Below are 25,466 nucleotides of genomic sequence, written 5' to 3' on the forward strand. Positions count from 1 at the left end.
GTTGAGCTCTCTAGATTGTGTTTTGTTTTGTTTTCCTCTCAGGGTCGCGCTTTTCTAGAAGGCAAAACAAGGCCACCAGCAATCCGTGTTTGTCCTTCTGAGGGCTGAGTTAGGGGCAAGCAGTGGAAAGGGATGTGTGCTGTGGTTCTGACGTGTGGCAGCAGCCCGTAGCCGTTGGGGTGGTTAAGCAGTAAGAAGGATTGGGGAGAAAAGCGTTTAATGCCAGTTCTCGGCCTGCAGAGCGCGGCAGGCTCACCCTTCCTGTCTGCGAGCATAAATGGCAGTGATTGTCATCCCTCCGGGAGGCGTCACTGGTGCTGCTTTGACACCCTGGACCGTGGAATACCAGAGCTATTATTCGATACTTGAAATGGTGTTCTTCATTGAGGAATATCACACTTACAGAGGTCTTCTGAGGGAGACATCTTGGAAATTTACCAAGTTGTTTTTTGTTGCTTTTCTTTTACAGCTGTAGTAGGTGAATGGTTCAATTTTTTGGGATTAAAAATAGAGATTTTCTTTAAAAGCTGGCTTCGATGTTAGCCATCAGTATCTTTACACTTATTCTGTATCGAATAACAGGAAAAGGTTCTTTCTAATGGAGCTTTCAAGCTTTTGCATTTAGGCCAGAGTACTGTTTAATGTATTTCAGCAAGGTTTAAGGTGTACCTTCGTGGTGTTTCTGGGAAATAGTGGCATTCGATGTGGGGATTGCAAAAAGCTGGTAGTTTCAACGTGACTGAACCTAGTGCGGTTTTACTACGTTTGTAGTGGCTATTGAACAAAAATGCATATTCATCATGTAAGAAATCAAAGTATTGTTTTCATATTAAAAATTGCCAATAAATATTGCTTGTTTTCTGTTGTAAAAACTGGATAAGGATATTATGTTCTTATATAGGGCTTTGTCAGCTCTGCAGACGTAAGAGTTGAAATAGGAGTCATGAAAGTTCTTAGAAGTCCTCGGTTCCAGATCTTGAGCCATCATTTTCTGTTTAGCTCAGCTTTGCAGGCTCTGCTTGTGGCAGGTCGGGTGCATAGCGCTTTGGCAATTACATAACCCAGTGCTATGAAACCCTGAAAGGCTTTTGCTGCTGGAGTTGGACAAATGCTCAGCCTGCAGCTGAAATGTCTCAGTTTATATTGGGTGAGTTTCTATTGCGTGTGTCAAGCAACTTGCAGGGTGCTTCTCGGTTAAGAGCGTATGGAAAGGGTGATCCAGAACACGTTCCTTAGCTCTTGGTTATTGTGGTGATTCAGGCACACCAGAGAAATGTCACTAGAGGAGGTAGTAGCTCCTTCTGACCTCAAATAATGCATTATGTGAGATAGGAAAAGGTAAACAAACACAATTGTAGCATTTCTGATCTCACTACTCTTGAATTTGATTAGTATCTCAAATGGCTGCGAAGAAGAGCTAGTGACTAAAGCAGGGAAAGCCAGTATACAGGACTTGCATGGTTGGAATACAAATGCTTCCTTTATACTTAGAGCAAAATAGAAGAACTGACCTTCGCCTTTCCTACGAAGGAAGGAAGTTTGTCGGGATTGGGGATTTTCAACTTTTAGTTCTTTAGAGTAGATCACAACCTCAGTGTCCCCTATGAGCTACTGCTATATGCATTCATACAAAGGAATTAACGGATTGTTCATGTGCTAATGGGTGCCACATCTTATTTCTTTTTTTAATCCTTGAAATACTGAAATTCCTTAAGAAGGTGTGAGAGGTGGAGGATTTTCTTCCCCTTCCTTTCTGAAAGAAATGACTGTTATTGATTTTGATTAATGAAAACAGTAGATTGTTGTGATCTTGAATGCACTGAAGGCTTACATCTTGTTGTATCAAATGGGTACATCTTTTAGGTCCAGGGGATGTACTTTGTGTTCTTAAAAGTGCACTGAAATATAGGCATAATTGTACACACAGCTTGACTGTGTGCAGGGAATGTCCTTGAAGAAAAAACTTGGAATGGGTACCATTCCTTAAGGCTTAGTAGTAACTTTGTGTTTGATGATTGCTAGGCACATCCAGGAACTGGCACCAATGGAGTGTTGTTGTTATTCTCCAAGGAACTGTGAGAAGTGTCTGGCTCACAGCATAGGCAAGTCAAAGTAAGCTGCCTTACTTGTAAACTGTCTTATTAATTTAGGAATATACTAACAGTCATCTTGAAGGCATCTTGTATGAAGAACAGTTGGGATTAAGAGTTTTTTGTTCTTAGTGTTGTTTTTTTTTTTTTTTTAAACAATGACAGTTGAGTACAGCACTTGTATATATGTATTAAGGAAGCGTGGGGTTTTGTGCCTTGGTATTTTCTTCAAGAAAATGTTAGGACAGGTCAAATGAAATGTTTTCTGACATCCAAAGGTGGGTGGCACGGCTTGCAGTAACTGAGAAGGAATGTCTGACCTTAGAAATAAATTCTGCGCACTCAATTTCAGCATTAACTCCTAGTGCTGGGAATTAACCACTTCAATTCAGAAAAACTGTTTTCCAAATAAATAGTTCAACTGTGTTGATGGCATTATGTGATTTGACTTCCGAGTACGATGTGTTGTTCTGTGTGCTCTTTATTTCTAAAATAACAGAAGTGGATGTCGTTTTGGAGTGTGAGGTTTTTGTCTTCTCATTCTACTGTAGTCACAGAAAATTTAGCTGGAAAAGCTCTTATTTGTCCACTGTTCTAAAGAGGCTGAGCTAAATATATATCTTTCCTGACAGATGTTTGTTTATCCTTTTGGTTTTTTAGTAAAGTCTGTAATTACAGAGATTTGGTGGCATGTCTGGTAGTCAATTTGAATCCTTATTTATCTCTAGATATTAAAAGAGCATAAATGTTTCTTGCCACACTGTAAACACATTTCTTCCTTGTCGTATTCCTGGAGGATGTGAGGGCAGTGGGTGCCTTACTTGTGCAACACCTTTCACATAATAAAAACAGTATCTGCTCTGTGTTCTGCTGTTCAGATGAAACATGGGATTCTTTTTTTCAGCCTAATTTTTTTTAAGTTGGGCTTTTTTTGGACTTTTAATTTCCTCCCTCCATCTTTTCTTGGTCTTGTTCTGCATGAATTTTGTAATCTTGATGTAATGGTCCCACTTTATGCTTAGCAGTACAGGGTAGATGTGAGAAATGACTTCATCTTTCCAACCCTTAACAATCTCATTTATTCACTAGAATATGATGTTTGTCATTTTTGCATCGGCCTAGAATTGTTGACTCACTCATTCAGTGATTCACTAAAGCTCCATATCTTTTTCTCTGCAGAACTACTGCCTACTCAGTTGTTCCCATCTTGTAATTGTGTGGTTGTAGGTTCCTGCTTTGCAGCTATACTTACATAACTGCATCCTATATTCAGACCTCCTTTTCCACTTGTCAAAATCATCTCAAATTGTAATTTTGTCTTCTAGAATGCTTTCAAACCCTCTGGAGCTTGGAATTGGTTCTCTGGAACTTTGTCCATATGACTGAAGATACTGGTTCTTGAACCTTGAACTGTACATTCTTTCCATTTGATAGAGAACCTCTGGTGGATACTTCTTAAATGTGATTTTTCATCCAGCCTTGCTGCCAGTTTTTCATTACTAACTTGAGACTTATCTCTGGCATTTATAATTGTGAGAATATTGTGGGAACAATTTTAGAGTCAGGCTAAATCTGTTGCTGTTCTACTACTTATACAACATATTATCCTGCCACAGTAATGAATTTCTCTGGCTTAACATGGTTCTTCTTTACAGAACAAAAGCTAAATAAAATCTACCCAAGCTCAGTGCTTGCCCTAAACCTTGCGTTGGGGATTTTCTGCAGCAAAAGCCAAGGAGTCCATGTGGCTTTTAACATTACATTTACCCCTTATAGGTGTCTGAAGCAATAGATCACAATTTACATCATCTACAACTAAACATGAGCCAAGAAACTTAAAATGGCTTTCTCCTGATGATTAATATTTTCAGAATTCAGTGCGGCTACTTACTGCTGCTTGCAGATGTTGCCAGTAGAGCCAGGAAGGGAGGAAATGAACATTGTATATCTGACAGAAGCAAGTTGAAACTAAATACTGCAGTGGTGCAGGCCAGGACATCTCATCATCTTTCCCTAGCAGACCTAATTTCTTTACATTTGCTCAGCATGACAGCTAGCTAAATCTTAGACAAGAGTTTGGAGTATAAAAGCAAGTGCTTTTTTTTTTTTTTTTTTTTTTTGGTGGGGAAAATTGTGTTTTGTTTATTCATTTTTTTTTCATATACATCAAAAAATCCTTTCCCTCACCTTTCTAAAATATTTAGTGACAAATTGATACTTTGGACAATCCTACTAAAAGCAGTTGATTGGACAAACCAGCTGATTTGGTCTGCTTGAAGCTTGTATCAGTCCCATCTGTCTAATGTACATAAAGCTTAGGTTGACTCTTTAAAAGTAACTTCTTGTAAGTTAAATACAATCAAATGAGCTTCTGGGCTTACTGGGTTTGCCAGAGTCATTCGTAGTTGCACACTGCACATACACAAATATGGGAAGGGAAATTAGTAAGTTAACAGTTGTCAGGATTCCTACTACACGATAAACATCAGGTAAGGTGGCTTGTAATCAGCAGTTTCAGTGACTCCTTGTCATTGAGCCTGGTTGTCATTAAAACTGAAGAGCCTGTCTGCATCTACACAGATGATGAGATGAAGCTCTACCTATACTTTTCTATTCTTCAGCCATCATTGTCTTTGCTACTGCAACTATCCTGCAACTGCATTCTCGCAATGAGTGAGAGTCATCTGCTGGGTTTATTTAGTGACTCCATACTTAAAGGTGCTCTTGTTCTCACTTTCCATGTATCTGTACAGGTAAAGTGAACTGGGGAGTGCTCAGCTTCCCTGTGTGAAGTGTTACGCAAGTTCATTTATCCAGATAGCCGGTAGATTTTGATGAGCGTAAATGGATCCACTTGCATTCCTGTAGTGAATCACTTAATGTTTGTTTTGATGAACCCAAAGCTCTGAATACATGGTTTTGGTGATTGCTATCTTGGAAAATGAGGCTGGGAATCAAAATTTAGCAAGCAAAATTTAGCAAGCTCTGCCCTTCCCACCACTCCCTTCTATCCTCTTCCCCTTTCTTTGGGCAGTACGTTATTATTGATTCAAATGGCAGTAATAAATACCTTTTTGCTGTAGTGTTGGAATGCCTTTCTCTCATATTAAAGTTGTATTGCTGTAGTAGTTTCCTATCTGCTTTCCTTTTTCTTTCCCTCAATTAGAATCATTCTTAAATTAAGACTATCTGTAATACAGACACTAGAGTAGATTTTTCACCTCGTGTCTACCTAGTTATGGCTGGGAAAAAGTTTTCTTTGTCATTGGATAGGGTGTTCAAAAAGTTCAAAAGCTCAAGCTCAAAAAGTCTTTATCTCCTATTTCAGAAATAATTTTATTGTATAGGAAATGTAAAATATATCCTGTTGCTAGTAGTTATCAGAATGCTAAATGAGTGAGATGGGATTATAACTATATTATCATCTTTCTATTTCTCATATCTTACCATCCTGCAAATACGTTCTGAAGACATTTATGCAAATAAAAGTTGATCCCTTTATTGCCAGGGATTATTTCAAGTTATTCTTTTGTTTATGAGGATGTGAATAGGTGTTGGTAAAGTAACTGTTAAACCTTGCCCTTGCTTGGTATTTCCCACTGTGCTACTGAAGGCAGAATATGGGTCAGACTGACAATTAGTGTGACCCAGAAGAGCTTTTCTGATGTGATTTTGAGTGCTCCAGAAAAAGAACTGAGGTCTGGATGGCATATGAAGGTACTGTGCAAGTTTTGCTTTTTTTTTTTTTTTTTGCTTTGTGCTGTGTTTTTCTTTTTGTGTGTGTGAGATGAGAAATCTTTCTAGAAACTGATACCTATATAAAGTATATATATATATAAAAAAAAAAACAACGCTGATATAACACTACCTAGACCTGAAATGTACATATTAAAGAAGCACTCTGTTGCTAGAAAATGTATTTGACTAATTATTTATTAGTGTTTATTTCCTGTTTTTTCTATGTCAGGACCAGACCTCTTATTGAATGATTTGTGAAGCTGTAATCATGACAGGGAAAATAACTCTTTCCCTTCCTTAATCCAAAAGACTTGCCTGCAGGCAAATGGCTTTTGTTTGGTTTAGTCTTTTTGCACAAGACTTCTGGACATGGCTTATTCCAGATGGTAGTGCAGGAGAATGTCAGGCAAGGAATACTTTGCGGGACACTCAACCCCTTTGCAATGTAATGGATTATTTTTCAATTCTATCTAAGAGTTAGAAGTAAGGATTTGAGGCTTTTTATCATCTTAAGCTATTTGTTTGCTATATCTGAGGATGGCAAAGCTTCTGTATTTAAACTTTTCTTTGCTCATCGCCAGGCTGCCTTCTTGGTGTTACAGGAAGTGCACGCTGGAAGTGCAGAACTGCTTTTGTGGCATCCAGGAACAGGAGAGAAGGATCTGTTTGCTTAAAGTGCTGTGACAGCAAATCCAAGAATCTCTCAAATTCAATTTGGTTGTAGCGGATAAGTGAAGAACTGAGATACTGAAATTGTCTGACACAATTTTTGTAGGATGACCTTCTAGATATTTGCTCCTAGGCAGAAGCTAGCCAAGAACTGCGTAACAAAGTGGCAGACAGGTTCAACAAACCAAAAAGGAGAAATTTCATTTGAATATAAATGGCATCATTTTCTCTTCCACTTCCTGGTTAAAAGTCTCGCATTTCATTATTTATGACTTCGTTTTCAACAGCATCAGTTTGAGCCATGTATTACCAAGCTGCTTTAAATGTAGGAGTGGAGGCCTTGACAAGCCCTCGAAGGTCTGTCCAAAACAGAATAACAAACTGAAATATCTCCCCCTTCTTCTGAGGAAGCTATGAAAATTCCTATGAAGCAACATTATATAAACCACCTTTTTTTCTGACTTGTTTTCAGTCTTCAGATGCTTGACAATCATGGAGGTTCCAGTCCCTCATGTCCAAGTGACAAATGAGGCACTGGACTCCTTACTAGTAAGTAGAGCCTGAGTGACAGTAACTCACTGTGTTACCTTATTGCTAAAGCATGCCTTTGTTCTGCAGAAAACTGTCACATCATGGAAGCCATTAAGATCTGGCAGAAGTTCATCTACTGGTTTGCAGTAGGAAGTGGTTGAAGTTATTAGTCAGTACTTTGGCAGAATAAATCCGTGTTAAATCTCAAAGCTTTTTACAACTAGATTTTTCTTAATGTGGTGCTTATGGAAGTCAGTAACCTGTAGAAAATGTCCATTTCTTTGCTGAGGTTTTACATCGTCATGTGGCTCCCAAGAACGATGCATATTTTAACTGGGAAGCTCTTATGTTTTTACCTTGTTAATATGATCCTGAAGAATAAGTAAGAAAAAGCTTCTGGATGGACACTTCTGTTTTTATTCTTAAATCAAGCATTCATCAGTCTCAAATTGCTCACTGTTACAGTCTTACAGTCATCTAACTCAAAAGTTTATATTCATCCCTATGAAAGCCTGGAAGCTTTCTAGAAATGTGTGTGTTAAATAAGCCTAGACTTTCCACATTAACGTGAAGAATTTTTTCCAAAGGAGGAATCCATGCTATATTCAAAGAAATAAGTCACATTTACCTGAACAGAGCTCTTTAAAAAGACATTTCTAAAGGCAAGGTTAGAGCTAGTAGCCATGAATTATTTTCAGGTGATTCTCTCCTTTTGAAAGTAGGTGTTTATGTAGAAAGATAAGTTACAATTGCTTAATTAAAAAAAAAAAAAAAAAAAAGGAAAGATAGTTTATTTTCAAGCTTAAAATGAGTTCTTTCATTTGGTTTTCCTCTCTGAAGAGCATCTGCAGAATTGTTACATGAGCCTATTGTATATTAAGAAATAATTACCTAGAGATAATTCAGATATTTTTCTGAAAGTATCCTAATTGTTAAATTTCCGTAATTTTTCTGAACTGGTGTGGCATTGCTTGGTACCCTTAATCATAATTGCTTTCCATAGTATTTTAAGGCTGGAGGACCTAAAGAGTCACTAAGCGAGGCAGGGAAATGAAAAGAGAAGATAGCAGACTTGAAAACAAGTCAGAGATGCTATTGCGTGCCATTGGTACATTAGGTTAGTACATCTGGTATATTGATGGGGGGTGCTGATGTTTGTCTTTGGGTTTTTTTAAGTAATCTTATTAAACATTAGGCTTGTATGATAAAGGACAAGTTAGATTTGCTGGCAGCGTATTTTGATCTGTATTCTATGATATATTAGCTTTATGTATGGCTTAAGCAAATTGTACACTATCTCTTCTCCTTGACATTATGAATTGACAAGAAGCAATGTCTAAGAAATTTTTACTTTCTTTATGATGTTTATAGAAGTACACGTTAATATTCCCCTTTATGCATTCTCTAATGCAAACCTGAGGTACCTTCCAGCTCAGAAAGGGTAGCTCTTCATGTAGCTCTTCATACAGCTCATAGTGGAAGCATGTGAGTTGTAATAGAATATGTATGAGGAAGAAGACAATCTGTCATTATTTCGTGCTGGCGTGTTCTGTGGGTTTTTTCCTCCCTTCTGCTCCACCCGCATTGGGCCATTGACTCCACCCTCTGTTTCAAATCCTGTCGGTGCAGCTGCTTCCCAGCTCAGCTGAGGGAACAGGGATTGAGCAGAAACATGGAGTTGCATCACTGTTTTCCTACATTCTTTTTCCACTTGGGCTCAGGGAAAGAATCACATGCTCTTTCTACCATAATAAATGCCCTTGGCTTAACTAATTAAAAAAAAAAAAAAAGAAAAGAAAAGGAGAGAATGAAAGAGTTACAGGGACAAAAGGAGCATCTTGCAGAGCATGTGTCCGGAAATACAGCATGAAACTGCCTCCAAGTTGTTTTCCTCATCACTGATGACTTGATTTCATTTGATCTAATACCATCTTGAATTAATTTGAAACTTACATTTGCAATAGACAGTAAGAAATATATTCCCTCTATATTGTATTGTGTAAAGTTTTTAGAAAAACTATTACAGATAATCTTGAACTGCCAATTTCGGAATTTATATCCTGGTATAAACTTGATAGAATCTCACATAGCCTTTTGTTGATACTCAGGTTCATTTTGAAACAAAAAATTGAGGAAATTTAGTAGCATGAAGAGGCGAGTAAAACTTGAGCTAAGCATTTTGTCAGAAGAAGGAAACCTGTAGTATTTCAATCTTTCTTTTCGTTCTTTAAATTCTATTAAAACATGCACTGTTGTATGCTTAACTGCTGAATGCCATCATGCTGTGATGTATGACCCTTGGCAAAGCAATAAGCAAACCTCCCTAGCATATATGAAACCCAGAAGGCTGCTGAGCAGGGATTTCTCTTTTTGTCTCTGGAATTTATCTTCACTAAAATAACAAGTTCCATTTCTACTTTATTATGGTAATAGAGACAGGTTTTGTGTTCAAGTGGATGTTTTTTTGCTTTTATACATCTGACCTATACAACATTTTGCTGAAGAGAATCAGAATCTTTAGACGGTTATTTGGAGAAGCCAGGAAATCTTAAATGATGCCATAAACCACAGATGGGTCTTCTGGTGTGTGGCCTTTGCTGAGTGGAAATCAGAATTTTTTTTTTCAAGTTTCTATTTATAGTCAAACTGTTACCTTTGTATGCATTTTTTTCCTGGTGTTTTACATCACAATGACTGAGTAAAGGTTTCCAGCTTCCCTTGAATTTATTTTTTGTGACTTAACTGTGAATCCATATGTTTAAACAAACAAACAAATCCTAGCGCTATTTGCATTTTTTCTAATACTGACACTTTGTTATTTTTGGTCTTTGTAGAAAATGTTCCAGAAGAACTGCGAGAGCCATTTTACACAGACCAGTATGACCAGGAGCACATTAAACCACCTGTAGTTAACTTACTGCTATCTGCAGAACTCTACTGTCGTGCTGGAAGCCTTATTCTGAAAAGTGATGCTGCAAAACCACTTTTAGGTCATGATGCTGTTATACAAGCTCTGGCACAAAAAGGCCTTTATGTCACTGACCAAGAAAAATTGGTGACTGAACGAGATCTTCACAAAAAACCCATTCAGATGGTGAGTGACAAATTTTGCATGTTTATTATGTTTCTTATTGTGTGCTCCCAGTAACTGCATATCTGTTTCTTTTTGACATGTGTGGCTTTGTTGAAGTATTTTTCTCAAATGCTGTTAATTACAGGGGGGCTTATGGTTAGTTTTGTTTCCATCTCCTCATAACTGTGAATGTATATGTATTTTTTTTAGTGCTAATGCTCTAAAACACCTATCATTCTACTGAGTACAAATGTTATTTTTTTTAATATGACCATGGCAGTGCTGGCTGCCAGTGAGTATTTCTTGTTTGAGAAGTGGTTTGAGCACAGATATTTCTTTTTTCATCCTTACAGAAATTTCTGGTTAAAAACTTAATAGAAAAAAAAAAGTTTCGATGATACAGGCAATTCAACCTAATAACATTCAGTAGTCACCAGTTACATATTAAGTCATTGTAAAACACACAACAGCAGTATATTCTTTTGTAAAGACTTAATAATAGCCTTTACTTTCCACACTTGCTAATTAAAGCATTGGTTCAACAGATGGATGATTCTATTACTAATCTACAAGGCAATGGATTTTCCTCTTCTTGGAGCTGAAGGACAAAACTGTGGAAATGGTGGCTACGTATGGCTGGCCAATCCTTTCCTTTAGATTGTGTATGAAAGGACACTCTGACAGAATAATGTTTGGAGTGAGACATTTAAAAATAATTAAACCTATTATTTAATATAGAAAACAGTATGAGACTACTAAAGCTGAGATGGCAACATCCATTCAAACACAAACTTTACTCAAGTCTGTTCATTTGAAATCACTTTTTTTTTTTTCAAAATTTCAATAGAATTACTGTTTCTACTTTAGTCACATATTTGTGGCACAATCTGGTATTTTCAGGTTAAAGTGTATTGGGCACAAAGAACAAAATGCCTAATAGAGAAAGAACTTGTATAAGTTTTCTGTGATCCATTAGCTGAATTCAGACTTAAGTCTGTTTTTACCATCATCTTTTTTGTTTAAATCTGTCCTCTGTAATTGGCTGACAACTGTTTTGAAGTCTTTTGATGCTTTTTATGGTCAGTGACGTGTAGCTATTTCTAAAATGAAGGTGGGTGAAAATAGAGCAATGTTTTTATCATTAGCTCAGTAACAGTATGTGTGTGTTTGTTGTAAGAAGACTAACCAGCATTTGGCAGAATATGACTAAAGATAACCTTTCAGTTCATCAATTGTTATTAGCTGGTAAGTTGCAGAAGCTTTACAGAGGTCTGAAATTAACAACTAATTAGTAGCTTAAATGATCTCTTCCGTGCATTATTGCCTAGAAGTATTAGACCTCTTCATTTGCACAGTTTTTGGCTTTTTAGAAGTGATGATAGTCTGTGATATTGAGACTGAACTCTACATCAGCTTTGTTTTTTATTTTTTGATGGAAAATTCATTCCTTCTCAGAGAGTGCTTAACAGAAGATACTAATAGTCCAACATTAGTGTAATAAAACTAGTCAAAGCATTTCTTTACGTTTAAACAATGAATCGGTTTGATTAATGAGTGCAGTTGAGACCTTGCCAGCCATCTTTTTGAGATTCTCCCTTTAAAAAGGAGAGCTCAATGAAGAACAAATGGTGTCTTAGAGAAGGAAGCTGTGAATATCAAATAAAATGTCCTGAAACCTTCATATCACTTCAGAATATTTGCAATAGTTGTCATGAGATGCTGTGTTAATATGGTCATGAAAATAAAAGCATTTAGGAGATAAAGAAACAAACTTCCTGACTGTTCATGTTTTTATGTAACTTAATGCCATTCATTATCTTGGGATGAAGGTTACTGACTTGCAGTCAGGAGTTGATGACTCTTTTATTTGATCTGTTTCTAGAGCAATTGTAAGAGGCATCTCTTCTCAGCGCTGTCAGTTGTGATACATCACTATTCTCTAGCTTAGTTTGCAAGTGTTTAATTCAGTAATTTATATTGTTTGAAATCCATTTCAGTGGCAGTCTTTTATTTGCATAGTGCTTGGGTGGATATTTGTGGCTTTCTCTTGTGTTGTTTAGATGCAGTCCAGCAAGCAGTTACTCAAGCATGAGTCTTGTAACAGATATCTGTAGATATCTGTTCTGTCAATTCTGCCTGGGTCACTTGTCTCCACCTCGGTGCTGACAACTAATCCTAGAACGATAGAATGACTTGGGTTGGAAGGGACCTTAAAGATAGTTGAGTTCTAACACCCTGCCACATCAGGCACACCTCTCACTAGATCAGGTTGCCCAAAGACCCATCAAACCAGGCTTTGAATGCCTCCAGGGATGGGGTATCCACAGCTTCTCTGGGCATCCTATGCCAGTGCTTCACCACCCTCACAGTAAATAATTTTTTCCTTGTATTTGAACTAAATCTACCCTCTGTTCCCTGATAGTCTGTTTCCAGCTTTCCTGTAGGCACCCTTTATTGTGAAGGTCTACAATGATGTCTCCCCTGAGCCTTCTCTTCAGGATGAAAACCCCCAGCTCTCTCAGCCTCTCTTCACAGGAGGAGGGCTCCAGCCTTCTGATCAGTGAATCAGATGAGAGAACTGATGCTGTTAGGCTGGCTCACAAGCAGCTGAGCAGAGGCCATGTGACACAGAACAGAAAACCCAACTGGCTTGGGCAGGAGGGTATCCAAGTCTAACATGGTTGCTAAAAGAGAAGTAGCTATGGGAAGTGGAGTCTCAATTTATTCTGAGTTTTGATTTGTTGTAACATAACAATGTCCCTAAACAAGTTCCTAGCAGCAGAGCTATATCTTAATTGGGAATTATCAACCTTTTTCCTTGCTATGCAGTTTGTAAAGCTGACAGAGTGATACACTATTTCTGGTCTTAAAATAATCCCCTTGATATCTTCTGATACCATTTCCTTAGTGTTCCATATGTCACAGTTTCTCCGAGTCTTGGATTGTAAGTTACATATCCTGTTGTAGAGCGTGAAATGATTTTTCAATTTTGTAGAACGGAAGATTTGTATGTGTAATTAACTCATGCATTCCTCTCTTAGGCCAGATTGTGTTAAACCATGCTCAGTCGAATTCCAAGTAATTTAATAGGAAAATGCACAGTAGTCTTTGTCTTGGTTAGCTTGTCTTCCTTGTAGGAAAGGAAAAAGATGGTGTTTGTTTGAGGACGCTTAGTGTTTTTTGCAGAGGTGTATTGCATTTCTAGAGCTAAAAAGAGATGAACTATCTTAGCAGAATAGGAAAGGAAGTTGAAATATGGAATGGTTTGCTCTAGTTTGCTTTATTTTTCGTGTGTGTAGCTGCAGGCAACAGACTTGAAATTCCTTGTGCTGCGTACGTGTTTGTAGCAAGGTGATGGCTGCGGTGAAGAATTCTTGTTTACTTCACGTGTAACCAGAATATTTCCTAAATCAGGCACGTAAAATTTTGGTCGTCTTAATTGCTTACACAGCTATAACCTGGCCTTTTTCTAGGAGATGCCTAACATAATGACGACTTTAAAAAATAATAATAATAAAATCTATGAGGTGGATGTGTTTTGTTCTTTAAGTGTTTGGGTAAGGATGGATGCTAGTTCACTTCTTAGTCATTGCTGACTTGACTGCATTGGCATCTAATTTGAGAAGCTGTGAGTTTTTGTGAGTATGTCTGTATATATGTACGTACCTTCATGTATGTGCATATATGTAATTTATAAATATATTCATGGGTTTCTTCCAGTGGAATAAATTTGGGAGAGGCACACTTAGGAAACAGACAGACAGTAACAGGAGCAAAAGGCTTTCCTTAAAGCCTTTCCTGTGTAGAGGTAGGGAGGCCTGGTGTGGGGTCTGGTTTATTTCAGTTTCTTGTGTTTGTTTTTCCAGTTCAATGGAAAGCCAGGTTTTATTCTAGGCTTGTTCTGATTTAAACATTTGTAATTTAAACTGTTCCTGAAAGACTGCATCTTGAGATAACACTATATATCGTTTCAGTGGTATGTCTATTTCTGTTCTCCACGTATTGCAAGCCCTTCAAACTTTAATTCTGTGTTTATTTTTGTTAGGTCATATTTGATAGGATCCTCCTGTTACCTTTATTCTTGGCAGGGAAGCAAAAGAATCAAGTAGCATGTTATAAATCCAGTTGGAAATTGATGTTGTTTTGGCTTTGCTACATTAGACTTTGGGCACTGCAAAAATAATGGAATAGCTTGGAACTGAGACAATATTGAACCAAGAACCAAAGTGTTTGTGCTTCTGAAATCTCTATTTTGGCAGTGGGGGGAAAAAAAGAATTACGTAATGCTTAGAAACTTTCTGAAAGGTAAGTTGCAAAAATGTGAGTAAAGCTATTTATTTCAGATGGCAGATTCAAATTAAATTAAAAAACAAAACAAAACAAACAAACACACACAAAAAAACCCAAACCAATGAACGGTTCTTTCAAGGCACTTCTGCATCCAAACTTTGACAACTGTAGAAATTAGCAATAGCTTAAGAATTCCTCTTGGTTCAGTTAGTTATGCAATAATTTTTGTTTCCAAATGTAACATTCATAGATCAGTGCTCAAGCCAAGATTAACTTTTATATTTCCATACTGATTTTTTTCAACACCACATTTATTTCAAAGGCAAAACTGACCTAAATCTTCGTATTAGATACACACAAAGTGGGTAATTCATGTGTGAGGAAAAGAGGAAGAAATCCTTATGTTATCTTACTATTTTCAGATATAGGTATTAATGTTATGAAAAAATATATATATATGCATATTCTTATAGAACAAACCTGAGGAGGCTTTATCATAATTTTGAGATTTAAATGGTGGTGATCTCTGTCAGTTTTTCTCAAGTTGTAGGAAAGAATCAATAGATTTAGTGAGGAATTGAGAAATATTTTCCCTCCTCCAAATCCCCGTAATGAATTTCTCCTGCCTGGGAAAAAGAATTAAAAAAACCAATGTCTTGTCTGCAGCATTCTTTTCTGTAGGGAAACTGAAGCTGTGTAGTTACCCAAGCTGTGCACTTCTCTACTGTTTCTGTTAGGACCAAGTCCAATTAAATTTCAAGGTTGGGGGTGTATGGTAACTGTTGAGTCATGGCCAGAACCACTGATTTGAGCACCTGGGGAAAGGACCCAGTCAGCCCTGAGAGCACAGGCAATTCAGCTGTGTGACTGCAAGGGGTGGAACCTGGCTGCACCTCTCTTAGACCTCATTTTAGTGCTGACTGCCAATGGGGAAAGATTTCTTTCTGGAGATCCCTCCTTGGTGAAGCTTTTCCCTGTGAACCTGGAATCTTCTGATACAGGTGAGCAATCTTCTTCCCTTCCTTTATAGCACCTTCCTATTGTGCAGGTCCTTGAGTCATCACATCTTTGTTGTAACACCTTTCCCATCGTGTTGGTCTGCCTAATTGCTACAGGAGATGGTTAATGAAAAATGATTACTTGCTGGTTTTAAACAGGTATTTATTTAAAGAATGGAGGGAGAGAACACAAACAGATGCAGTAATGTTACAGACTACTACCAAACTTGCTCCAAGAACATCAGAATTCAATAACAAAGGCAGAAAAAAGAAATCAGTGTGTGTGTGTGTGTGTGTATGCATGTATGTTTTAAATCATGCAATTTTTTTAAAGGGAGAATATTTCTGGGGAAAAAGAAGTGTTTTCAAATGTTTATTTCTTAAATAAAACTTAATGACTAGAAAAAGGTTAGTACATAGTGTATATAAATACTGTCTCCAGGAAAATGTACTTACAAATTTTTCTATGTATAATGGTTTCAGTAAGAAAATATTTAAGAAAAAATGGGAAGCCCTGCATTAAGTAACTAAGTGTAGTGCAATCAAAATGCATGATTCCTGAGTAAATGTGAACTCTGATTTGGGGAAAATAACATTGCAAAAAAAAAAAAAAAAATCTATCAGCTGGGCAGTGATCTTCAAATTACATCCATGAGTAATTACTTTGGAAAATTACTCTCATTGATCAGAAAATACTTAAATTCTCCATATACCTGAAGTTTGTCATCCAAGATGTGAAAGGAATGAGAGTCTCTAGTGAAACTGCAGTGGTAAGTTCATAATAACTGGTAGGATTAAAAATCTTTACCTTCTAAAAGCCAAGACATAGTATGTGTAAATGGATTTTTAATATAAAAAGTACTAGTCTATCATATAAATTGTTTATCCATTCAGCTGCTTTCTTTTTTGAAAATGTCTCTTGTGAGGAAGTCTGGCAATAATTCTCTTAGTAGTAGGGAGTAGAGGCAATTCCTGGTGCTTTAACCAGTTCAGCTATTCTGCTGCCTGCTGCTAAGTTAGTCATCACCTCTGAAGCGTGTGTGGAAGTAGAGGGGCACTCAGAGCTAGGATCTGCATCTTTTTGTGGCTAAGACAAGAGGCAGTAAACAGTTAACTCATCCTGCAGTCCAGATTTCTGATCTCTTACAGAGTGCATTCATTTGAAATGACAGCCCCTCTCACCAGAGGAATATTTATCCTTGATGAAGGACTCCATCAGCTCACCCAATGAGCTTGTAGCTACATGCTGCAGCCTCTGTGTTTTCATGCTGCAGAATTCCTTCAACTCTGCAAGGTAACAAGAAGTGTAGTACACACTTCACAGAGCGAAGGAATAGCATGTTTTCTGGTTTTAGGCATGATGTAACAAGTTTCCATTCCTGTGCAATTTGAATTACTTGCTTGTTGAGGGCACATAAGATGACACACTCAACTTGAGCCAGTAGACATAATATGTAAGATGAAACAAAAGAATTTAATGTTAACTGACTTGTGATACTGAAGTGTCTTGCGTAAAAGAATGTTTCACAAAAGAGTAAACAGTAAGCAAATGTAGTGATGAAGTAGAACCTGAACTTAGAATTGCTTTATATTCTTAGGTTTAGGCCTTACAGCGTTTAAAGCACTGCACAGATCTGGTCAACTGTGGCTTTAGGCTGGGATAATATACAACAGAGATGTTCCGTATTTTTTCTTGATTACTTCTGTAGACACTGAGTTTCTTTGTATAGGTTCCTTTCAGAGTTCTCATTCCCTTGACACAAGTGATCCAGCGTTTTTGCTGGTCTTGTGTCAGGTATTTGCACAGTAGTAATTAAAGGGATATGGTATATCTGTTTCACATGGTAAACCAGCATCCCAAAGGCGGCCTGGACACTGAGGTTCTAAAGCACAAACTATTTGTTGGCACATTGGTGGTGTTATCTGCTGTGCTTTTCATGATGCTTATTCTGCTCGTACCTTCGCTAAGAACTTAGTATCCCATTTATGCCATGCTATTATGATGACTCATAGGCTGGGTATTTTGTTCTGCCATCTCTTACTGCTGCTTGTTTTTGAATTGTTTGTCTTACAGTTTTTTTCTGTTTCATGGAAATAGTAGCAGTGATTTTGGGGGCTGTTTCTAGAGTGTGCTTGTCTAGAATTCTCTCGAACCTCCTGTGTACAAAACCAGTGCAGACGGTAAATATGAGTTGTTGGGTGCTGTTTTATTTTCTCATCTTTCTGGGACTAAAGAGGGTATTTAATCTAGGCCTGTGATTTTTCTAAGAGGTCTGTATATCTGTTTATTTGCTGTTAATGCTTTCTTCAGTGCTGTAGATAACTAGTATGGACTGTAGTCAAGTTGAGTCACTCTTGTATCTCTCTGAGCTATTGTCAAAAGAAACTGCAGCTGAAATAAAATTTCATAGCTAGGTTGTTCTGTGCTTATTTAGATCCACTGGCATCCTAGCCTATGAGTAGCTGAAAAGAAAAATTTGTTGTAAAGGACCATTACTTATTAGAGACTTCTTATGGGAGATTACAGACATTAACTTCTAGGGGATCAGTTTTGAAATCTGTTTATCAAAGACTGTAGGCCTTGGTAGGAATTAGCTCTAAGGAATCACACAGATATCAATATCAGAAATTTGCAGAAGAATGAAGTGATCACAGTGTCCTCTGCAATACTGATAAGATTTGCATGAAATGCCTCCTATCCAACTTGTGCTCTGAGTGTGGCAACTAACATAGAAGGCAGCTGAACTCCTGGTGTCAAGGTCTTGACATCAGGTTGGCTTTGTCCTACAAAGCAGAAAGGTAGGAATTGTTTGCTGCCCCTTTCCGGGAACTCTAATGTTGGGATGATAGCAGTGCAACCTGCTTATTTTCATGTTTTCAGTATCCCCAGTGAAAGAAAGTGGAAAGCTTTCTATATTTCTTTAGTTTTAATTTTCACTGTTGTCTTTTATTTTCCCCTCTTGCATCCTGGATTTCAGCATGGAAGTAGGATTTTGGCCTCATTTGTGGTTCCAGCAATATATCTGATACTTAAAATTTCTATCACTAAAAATCCTTGCATGTAAAATAAAGAAATCTGATTGTTCTTCAGACCACCTTGTAGGATTCATTTTGGTTGAACAGAACTACTGGATAGTGTGTGTTATTTGTATTGCACTGAAAGTATGTTATCAAATTGCCACGAGATTCCTGCTTTATGAAGGACTCATCTTAGATTTCTTTTTTTGCCAAAGGAAGGAAGTTGTCAACATACAGAAGTAGTGGCCAAGTACCTTATGCTCATTCTGATGTGAGGTTGTGGTGATTTTTTTTCTTCTTGTATTAAAAGAGGAGAGAGAATTGCAGCACATCTTGCTTCAATTAATATGTAGTAATATTAAAACCAAACTGCTGTAGTTGAAGTGATAACAGGAAATAAAAAGTGAAGTATACCTGGAGAGAAGGTAATACTTCTTTCATGAAGAATTCAAGCAGTGCATTGGTTTGGGCTCTGTTTTGTTCATTAGCTCATTAGGAAATTGAGTGCTGCTATGGTTGAAAAAGTAGTTGGTATTTTTGTGCCTTAAGCACTCTGAAGTCTTGAACCAAAAATATTCTGATTCTATTCTTGTTCTGTGTTCCTTCTTACTCTGCTGTTTATGTCACACAAAGAAGGGGAAGGACAACATGAAAATCCCAGAGCCTCACAAGGGAAAACAGATAAAAGGAGAGACAGATAAAGAAAGCTGTGAAGAATTTAAGCTTCTGAAGGATGCCAGATTCTGTATGAGAAATGGTTTCTAAACTGGTTGGAAAATATTTTAATTCATCTGGGAAGAAGTATTATCTTGTTAAACAGTTAAAATTATGTTCTCTCTGTTTTAGTGATGCTGTTAAATACTGCTTTTCAGCTTTTGGTTGTGAGTTTGCTATGATTTTTCATTGTCTCTTTTTAAATATGTGAAAAGTTTATTTAAAGAGAAGTGTTCAGAATTGCTCTTCTGCTTAGTTAAATATATATTTCTTGCTGTGTAGTAACTAAGCTGCTTCTGAAAGAAGAATCTGTGAATTGTTTTGCAGATTACCTAGGAGATATTTTCTTTGTGGGTTTGTTTATATTATGTGAAGAGAAGACTTTGCTAATATGCTTCTGATGGATAGTGGAGAGCTAACAATCCTACATGTTTGTAGTATGCAGTTGGTTTGTTAGGAGCAGCCTTTCTTCCTATTATGGGAAATAGTGAGCTGCATTTAGCAGGAGGTACGGATCTGTCATGTAAACAGAAGGAGAGCCTCACTACCAGCTCAGTGCAGTACATAGGCACATGGTGAGGGCACAAAACCACATCGAATGCTGAAGGAATACAGAAATACAGTTGGGACTTACTGTAATGAAGCAACTGTTTTGATAGAGTACAAAAGAATGCTGCTGATCTGCATTTCGTAATCCACATACAGGAACCCAGTAGTCTGTTCTCACTTACCTACTATGATGACAATGTGCTCTGTGTTGTTGTATCATAACGTGAAAATCTTTGTTGCCTTTACCTTAGTTAACTTTTTTCTTCTGCAGAATCAGCCTCTTATTGTGTTGTCTCTGTGAACATGGAGAACAATTGATTCTGTCCCCTGAAAACTGGACCCAGGTTTCGAACTGTTGAGGTTGTAGGGCTGAGCAGATACAGGATGCGTTTTACAAACTCTAGTATGCAGTGTTCACTCTCTCTCTCTTTTTCTCTCTCTTTCACACATGTGCACACGCACTGCAGCTGATATGTAGCTGACAGGGTGACACTGTATGCTCATATCCAGGTGCTTATGGGCTCTAATTTCAGTCCCTTTCTTCTGACCAGCTACTTCACTGTTTTCCACCCTAAATTGTTGCAGAAGCTAGGCATAGCTTTTTTTTTTTGGTCACTTTTCTCCATGATATTATTTAGAACTTGAATACGCTTAGATCAGTACCATATGCTTTGGTGGAAAAAACCTGTGCTTGATTTCTGAAGGGCATGCAGTGAGGGGAAATAAACATTTGTAAAGGCTTCCTATTCCATTATGTAGTAGTAGTTCTGTAAACTTGAATGATGAATTTGTGTTTTATGAAAGGCCGAATCATCTTCTGTAAGGAGCTCCACTCACTTTCAATAGTTTTGTTATATTGACACCTTTATTGTTCTATAGGGGAAAAAGAAGCTGGGAGGACTGAGTGGGGTTATATAAAAGGAGAGCAGTGGAATAGATTAGAAGCTGATAAAAGAAAGTCAAACTCACAGTTTGGAATAACTTTATTTCTCTGCTCCAGATTCTGTACTTCACTCCCCTTTAATAAAAAGAAAACAAACACAACAGCTCTTACTTAGGAGTTTTCTGTAAAGGCATGTTTGTGTATATGAAACAAGAAAATCATGTAAATGTTCATAGAAAAGCTGTAATCCATTGTAATTCAGGATATCATTCTGTCAGGAAGCTTCAAAACTTTTGTACTGCTAAATTACTTAAAGTGAAACTTATCATAGATATATATCATATACACATATATATACTTGCAAATAATGAGAGTTTTCAAACTCCTTTTTTTTTTTTGTTGTTGTATTTTCTGTAATAGGAAGAAATAGAAAACAATTCATAGTGCAGTGATGGGAAAGTAACATAAGACAGTGATGGAATTGATGAAGAGGGAAGTACAGATTCTAATGAAGAACTGCTAGAGCAGAAAACACTAATGCTGAAAGTCCTGCTCAGTTCAGTTACTGAACTTGCTATCAGTTTTAGTGTGATAAACAAAAATTGTTACCATAATTAACTAATTCTGGTGTCTTTGAAGGTGTTATGGTGTCCTCAGGTGTAGTCTCCTGTGTTTTGGGGTTTTTTCTTAGCTTTTAATTGTTGCCTTTAGTTGGAACCATAAATTATGTTTTCTTTAAGTCAGGGCATGTATACACTACAAAACTCTAAAGTACTGTGTACTTCTGGAAGAAAAGTATTTCCTTATGCCTCTGGGCATGGAGGAGTAATTTGTCTGATTTTTTTCCAGAACATCCAGAGACTGAGAACTTTTGTTGCAGGCTACACATGGCTTGGTGTTATTGGCCTGCACTGGTTCTAGGGGAGGGAAATTGCTTGCTTCCTTTAACAAGATTTGGTGTCTTAATGACTTAAACACAATGATGCTCTTATCATACATGTAGTGTCAGTTACTTTAGGTTCTTTTTCTCAAGCAACTTTAAGCTTTTATTGAAGAAGAAAGCAACTTTATTATAAATTTAGCTTGTTTTTTTGTTTTCTATTGAGCTAAAGCAGAGTCTTCCATTGCTCTGGGGCTTACATGATTCTCAGCACTCCCTGCCCTCCTTGCTTTACTGCTCTGATCTGTCCTCTTATTCAGTTACCTTTCCCACTGATTTTGCATTCCCTTCAAATCTGATCACTGAAGACACTTTAATTCAGATTGTTGAGAAAACTAAATGGTAAAGAATGGTGAGATAAGTCAACATTGTGGTGTTTCTTTTCAAGGTTTGTGTATTCATACATCATCTAGGGTTTAGAGTTGAATTGTGTGTTTAGCTGATCAGATTATAAAACTATTTCATGTATCTAGCATTAAAAATTGTATTTAATAAGAATGTATTAGCATCATCAGATGCCCTATATTTTTCAGTTACATTTGTAGCTGAGTTTTTAGAAGTACTTATGTTCCATTCATTCATTTTGAATTAGTGTTATCTTACTTTAATAAATCAAGCTACTTTTTGACCTTGAAATGATTTCACATGGGATCAGGAGGATACGTGTCCTTATAATTATCTGTGTTGTCTGCTGACTTTCAAAAAGCATTCTTCCATTGTTTTTGTTTCTATTCTCTTGGAATGTCCCCACTGTTCTTGCTGTTGCTGAAAGAATAACACAGTATATGCAGAAAGATCCTCTTAAATTGTTCTGTGATTTGTTCTTTTGTACACTTTTTTGTTGTACACTAGTCTCTGAACTCAAGATGTAGCTTATCCATGAAATTGGCAGTCTTTCAGATAGTCCAAAGGCTATTAATAATTAATACAGTCTTCAGAAGAGACAAAAAAGTACAAGAGACTACTGGTCTTAGCAGAAGACAGGCTACAGTTCAGATATATAAGCTGTCTTTCATATTGCATTATTTACATCCCTGCTCCCCTGAAGTTATTGAAGAAAATAATATTTTAGGACCACACATTGTGACAGTTAATCATGTATTAGTGCTGCACACTGTATCCAATTGAATTAACCATAAATGATAGTGCAAGCCACTTAAGAGGTTGCCTTTTGTGACTCTGGAAGCAGCAGATGAATTGTGGGAAATCAAGTATTGAACTGATAGAATTGGAAGGAATAAATACATGCTTGATTGAACTGAAATGAGTGATGCTATGTGCTTCTGTTAAATGAGCTACCTTAGACATAGCTTTATGTACTTGAACTTCATTGAGGAGTCATGATTAATGTCTTGTGAATTGATAAATAAACTTGCTTATCAGTAAAACACTTAATATGAATAGGTTATGTTTTTGAGACAGATTGGTGACCATGCTTTAACATCTTAATTTAAATGTGCATCTCCTGTCAACCCTTTTGTCTTTCTTAACAAAATTCAGCTATAAAATGTCATTGTTACTAACATAATTTCCACCACCTTAACATTGAATGTACTTAAGGAAGGCTACCTATGGAATTACTGGTGTTCTCTTTTTCATATGCAGTTTTTTAAAATATGGAATCTCTTCCAGGATAGCTCAGCTAGAGGTCTTGTTAATCAGGCCACTGTTTGAATTGATCTCGCTTGAATTGATTCTCATCAATCATCAACACTATCAGCAACCAATCATCTTTTTAAGGCTGAAAGGTAAAACAGCAGCACAGAAGACTGCTGATGCTATTACATTCTCTGGGGTAAAAATTGCCAGTTTCTCATTCCAATTACATTCTTTTTTCCTGTATGAAGGTCTTGGTTCATAATTATTATTAGATGATGATTATCTTAGCATCTTTATATAGTTGAATAAGTTGAAATTCAAATCTTGCAAGACCGATTTCCTAATATTTGAAAATTTATTACTACTATTTCTTTGATTGTATTGTCCTTTTTATCTTATCCAAACTGTAGTCTTCTATATTTTCTCTGCAAATTATTTGATCTGGAAAAATGCCATTCTCCTGGTGTAACCACTGACTACATTTACCTTTAAGTTTTTCTGAAGATGTACATTACTGATTTTTTTATTCTTTGTATTCCTTCACTATCTCTCCTGACTTGTCTTTCAAAACAATTTAAAATATGGTCTGAATTTGCAGACTTAATTCAAATCAAATGATATTTTGTTTCTCTCTGTTGTTCCATTTCTTGGATAGCCCATATCTATATTCTCCTGGTTATCTTACCAATTCTTTCTTGTACAAGTTTTTACAAGTGTATTGGAAATAGCTGTTAGATGGAAGGAGAATCAAATTTACTCATTTGCCAAAGGGAAGACTGAAATGCTTGCCAAATAACAGAATTCTGATGAGTTTCCTTCCTGGTCAGCCTGTGCGTATTGAGAACAGCTCAAAAAAAGACCAGCCGGATTCAGGTTTGAGGAAAAATGGGAGAGATTAGATGACTCAAGATCAGAGCTGGGTGGATTTGGAATGAGGGCTGGGTGGGAGGTGAAGAGAAGTTACCGCTGAGCAGAATGCATCCATCCATGAAGCTCTATTGTCATAGAGCAGTGTAACTTCTCTTTCCTCCTTTTTGTTACCAGAAGATAAGCAGAGTTGAGCGCTTGGAGATGCTTGTTGAAAGTGCTTCGGTTAAGTTATCTAAAAGATGTCTATGTGCGCCAACCCCAGTAAAGTAGAGATGTCCAGATCTGTGTGTAGGCATGCTGTGATAACGTGTGTTGCCAGAAATATATTTTCCAAAAGGATGATAAATAATTTTCTCCTACAGTGCAACTCCCACCTCTCCTCCTCTGTCCTTCTTACAATGATATTTGCGTAGATGGTGCTTTACAGTTTAAAGTAATACGCTACAAGTCTGCTGGTGACAAGGCATAGCGTTATCACTTGTTGTATTATCACAGTTTCTTGGACAAAATAATGGTTAGTGATTAAGAAGGGAAGTTGGAATATATTAAAGGAAATCACATGGTTCAGCACTTATTTTTTTTTTCTATTTCTTTAATGGTTTTCTAGTCATGCATTGAACTGATAGTATAATGCTAGTAACTGATATCAATACAACTAAGTCTGCATGGAAATCAGTGATAAAATGTGGAAACAAAGGTTGACTTTGAGAACAGACAAGGTGAAAATGAATTCTGTGGTGTGCAGCTCAGTGGGATGCCTTTCTTTGAGAAGTGTTGGATTGCTGTGCTCTGTACGTGGAAGAGGGAGAGAAGTGGTGTTTTTTTTTTCATTTCACTTGATATTCAGCAAAATACAGGATCTACAGAATGAGGAATTTGGTTTTCTTGACAAATTTGGCATTAAAATGTCTTCACAACTTTGTCATCTTGTACTGCCAGCAATATTGTAAGTCAAATAGTAACAGATGAGGGTCACAACTTGAGTTTGTCTAAGCCGGTATTTCATTAGAATAGCAGGCCCGTGTGCAGGACAGACTGATTTGAAATCTTCTGTTTACTGAATAACTGGCACTCCCAGGTGGGTTATTTGTTTAGTATATCAGAGGTTTTCAGAGAATTTCATCTTTAAGTATTGCTTGAGTATGCTAAATGTTCAGGCATCTGTGTTGTGCAAGTAAGACTTTCTTAGCATAATTGTTTACTGATTTATATTTATTGTGTGTTTTGGATGATCGGATAGACTACAAGATAGTTGTGTAGGGCCTTTTAATTGTGACTAAGAAATGTACTGTGATATTTCCTCTTGAATGAGAATTATATATCACTTTCTAATGCTGTCTGTATCATTTTGTACTGTTGCAGTACTGACTTCCAGATTTTGACCTCCCTGTGCAGGTGGTCAGCTTTCTAGGTTTAATGAAGTTTTCCTTTGGGTACTTGGGTAATAAAAGTTGCAGTTGCCTTTTATTCTAATGTACAGTAATTCAAGCTATTGTCTTTTCTT

At 37.0% G+C, this 25,466-nt stretch overlaps 1 protein-coding gene across 5 annotated transcripts in view; it reads left to right on the plus strand.

Moving 5' to 3' along the window:
• CAMSAP2 (calmodulin regulated spectrin associated protein family member 2) overlaps positions 1-25,466 on the plus strand; it is a 75,855-nt gene that overhangs the window by 786 nt on the left and 49,603 nt on the right. For 4 of the 5 annotated variants that reach the window (XM_090146182.1, XM_031595835.2, XM_090146183.1 and 1 more), the window contains exon 2: positions 9,863-10,122. In XM_090146182.1, the coding sequence (XP_090002308.1) occupies positions 9,863-10,122 (260 nt within the window). Of the gene's footprint in view, positions 1-9,862; positions 10,123-14,907; positions 15,393-25,466 lie in introns of those variants that run through there. The other variant, XM_090146185.1, reaches the window with a different exon arrangement.

This window comes from Phasianus colchicus, chromosome 9 (assembly GCF_987193195.1).
Source record: "Phasianus colchicus chromosome 9, bPhaCol1.hap1.1, whole genome shotgun sequence".
Classification (NCBI taxonomy): domain Eukaryota; kingdom Metazoa; phylum Chordata; class Aves; order Galliformes; family Phasianidae; genus Phasianus; species Phasianus colchicus.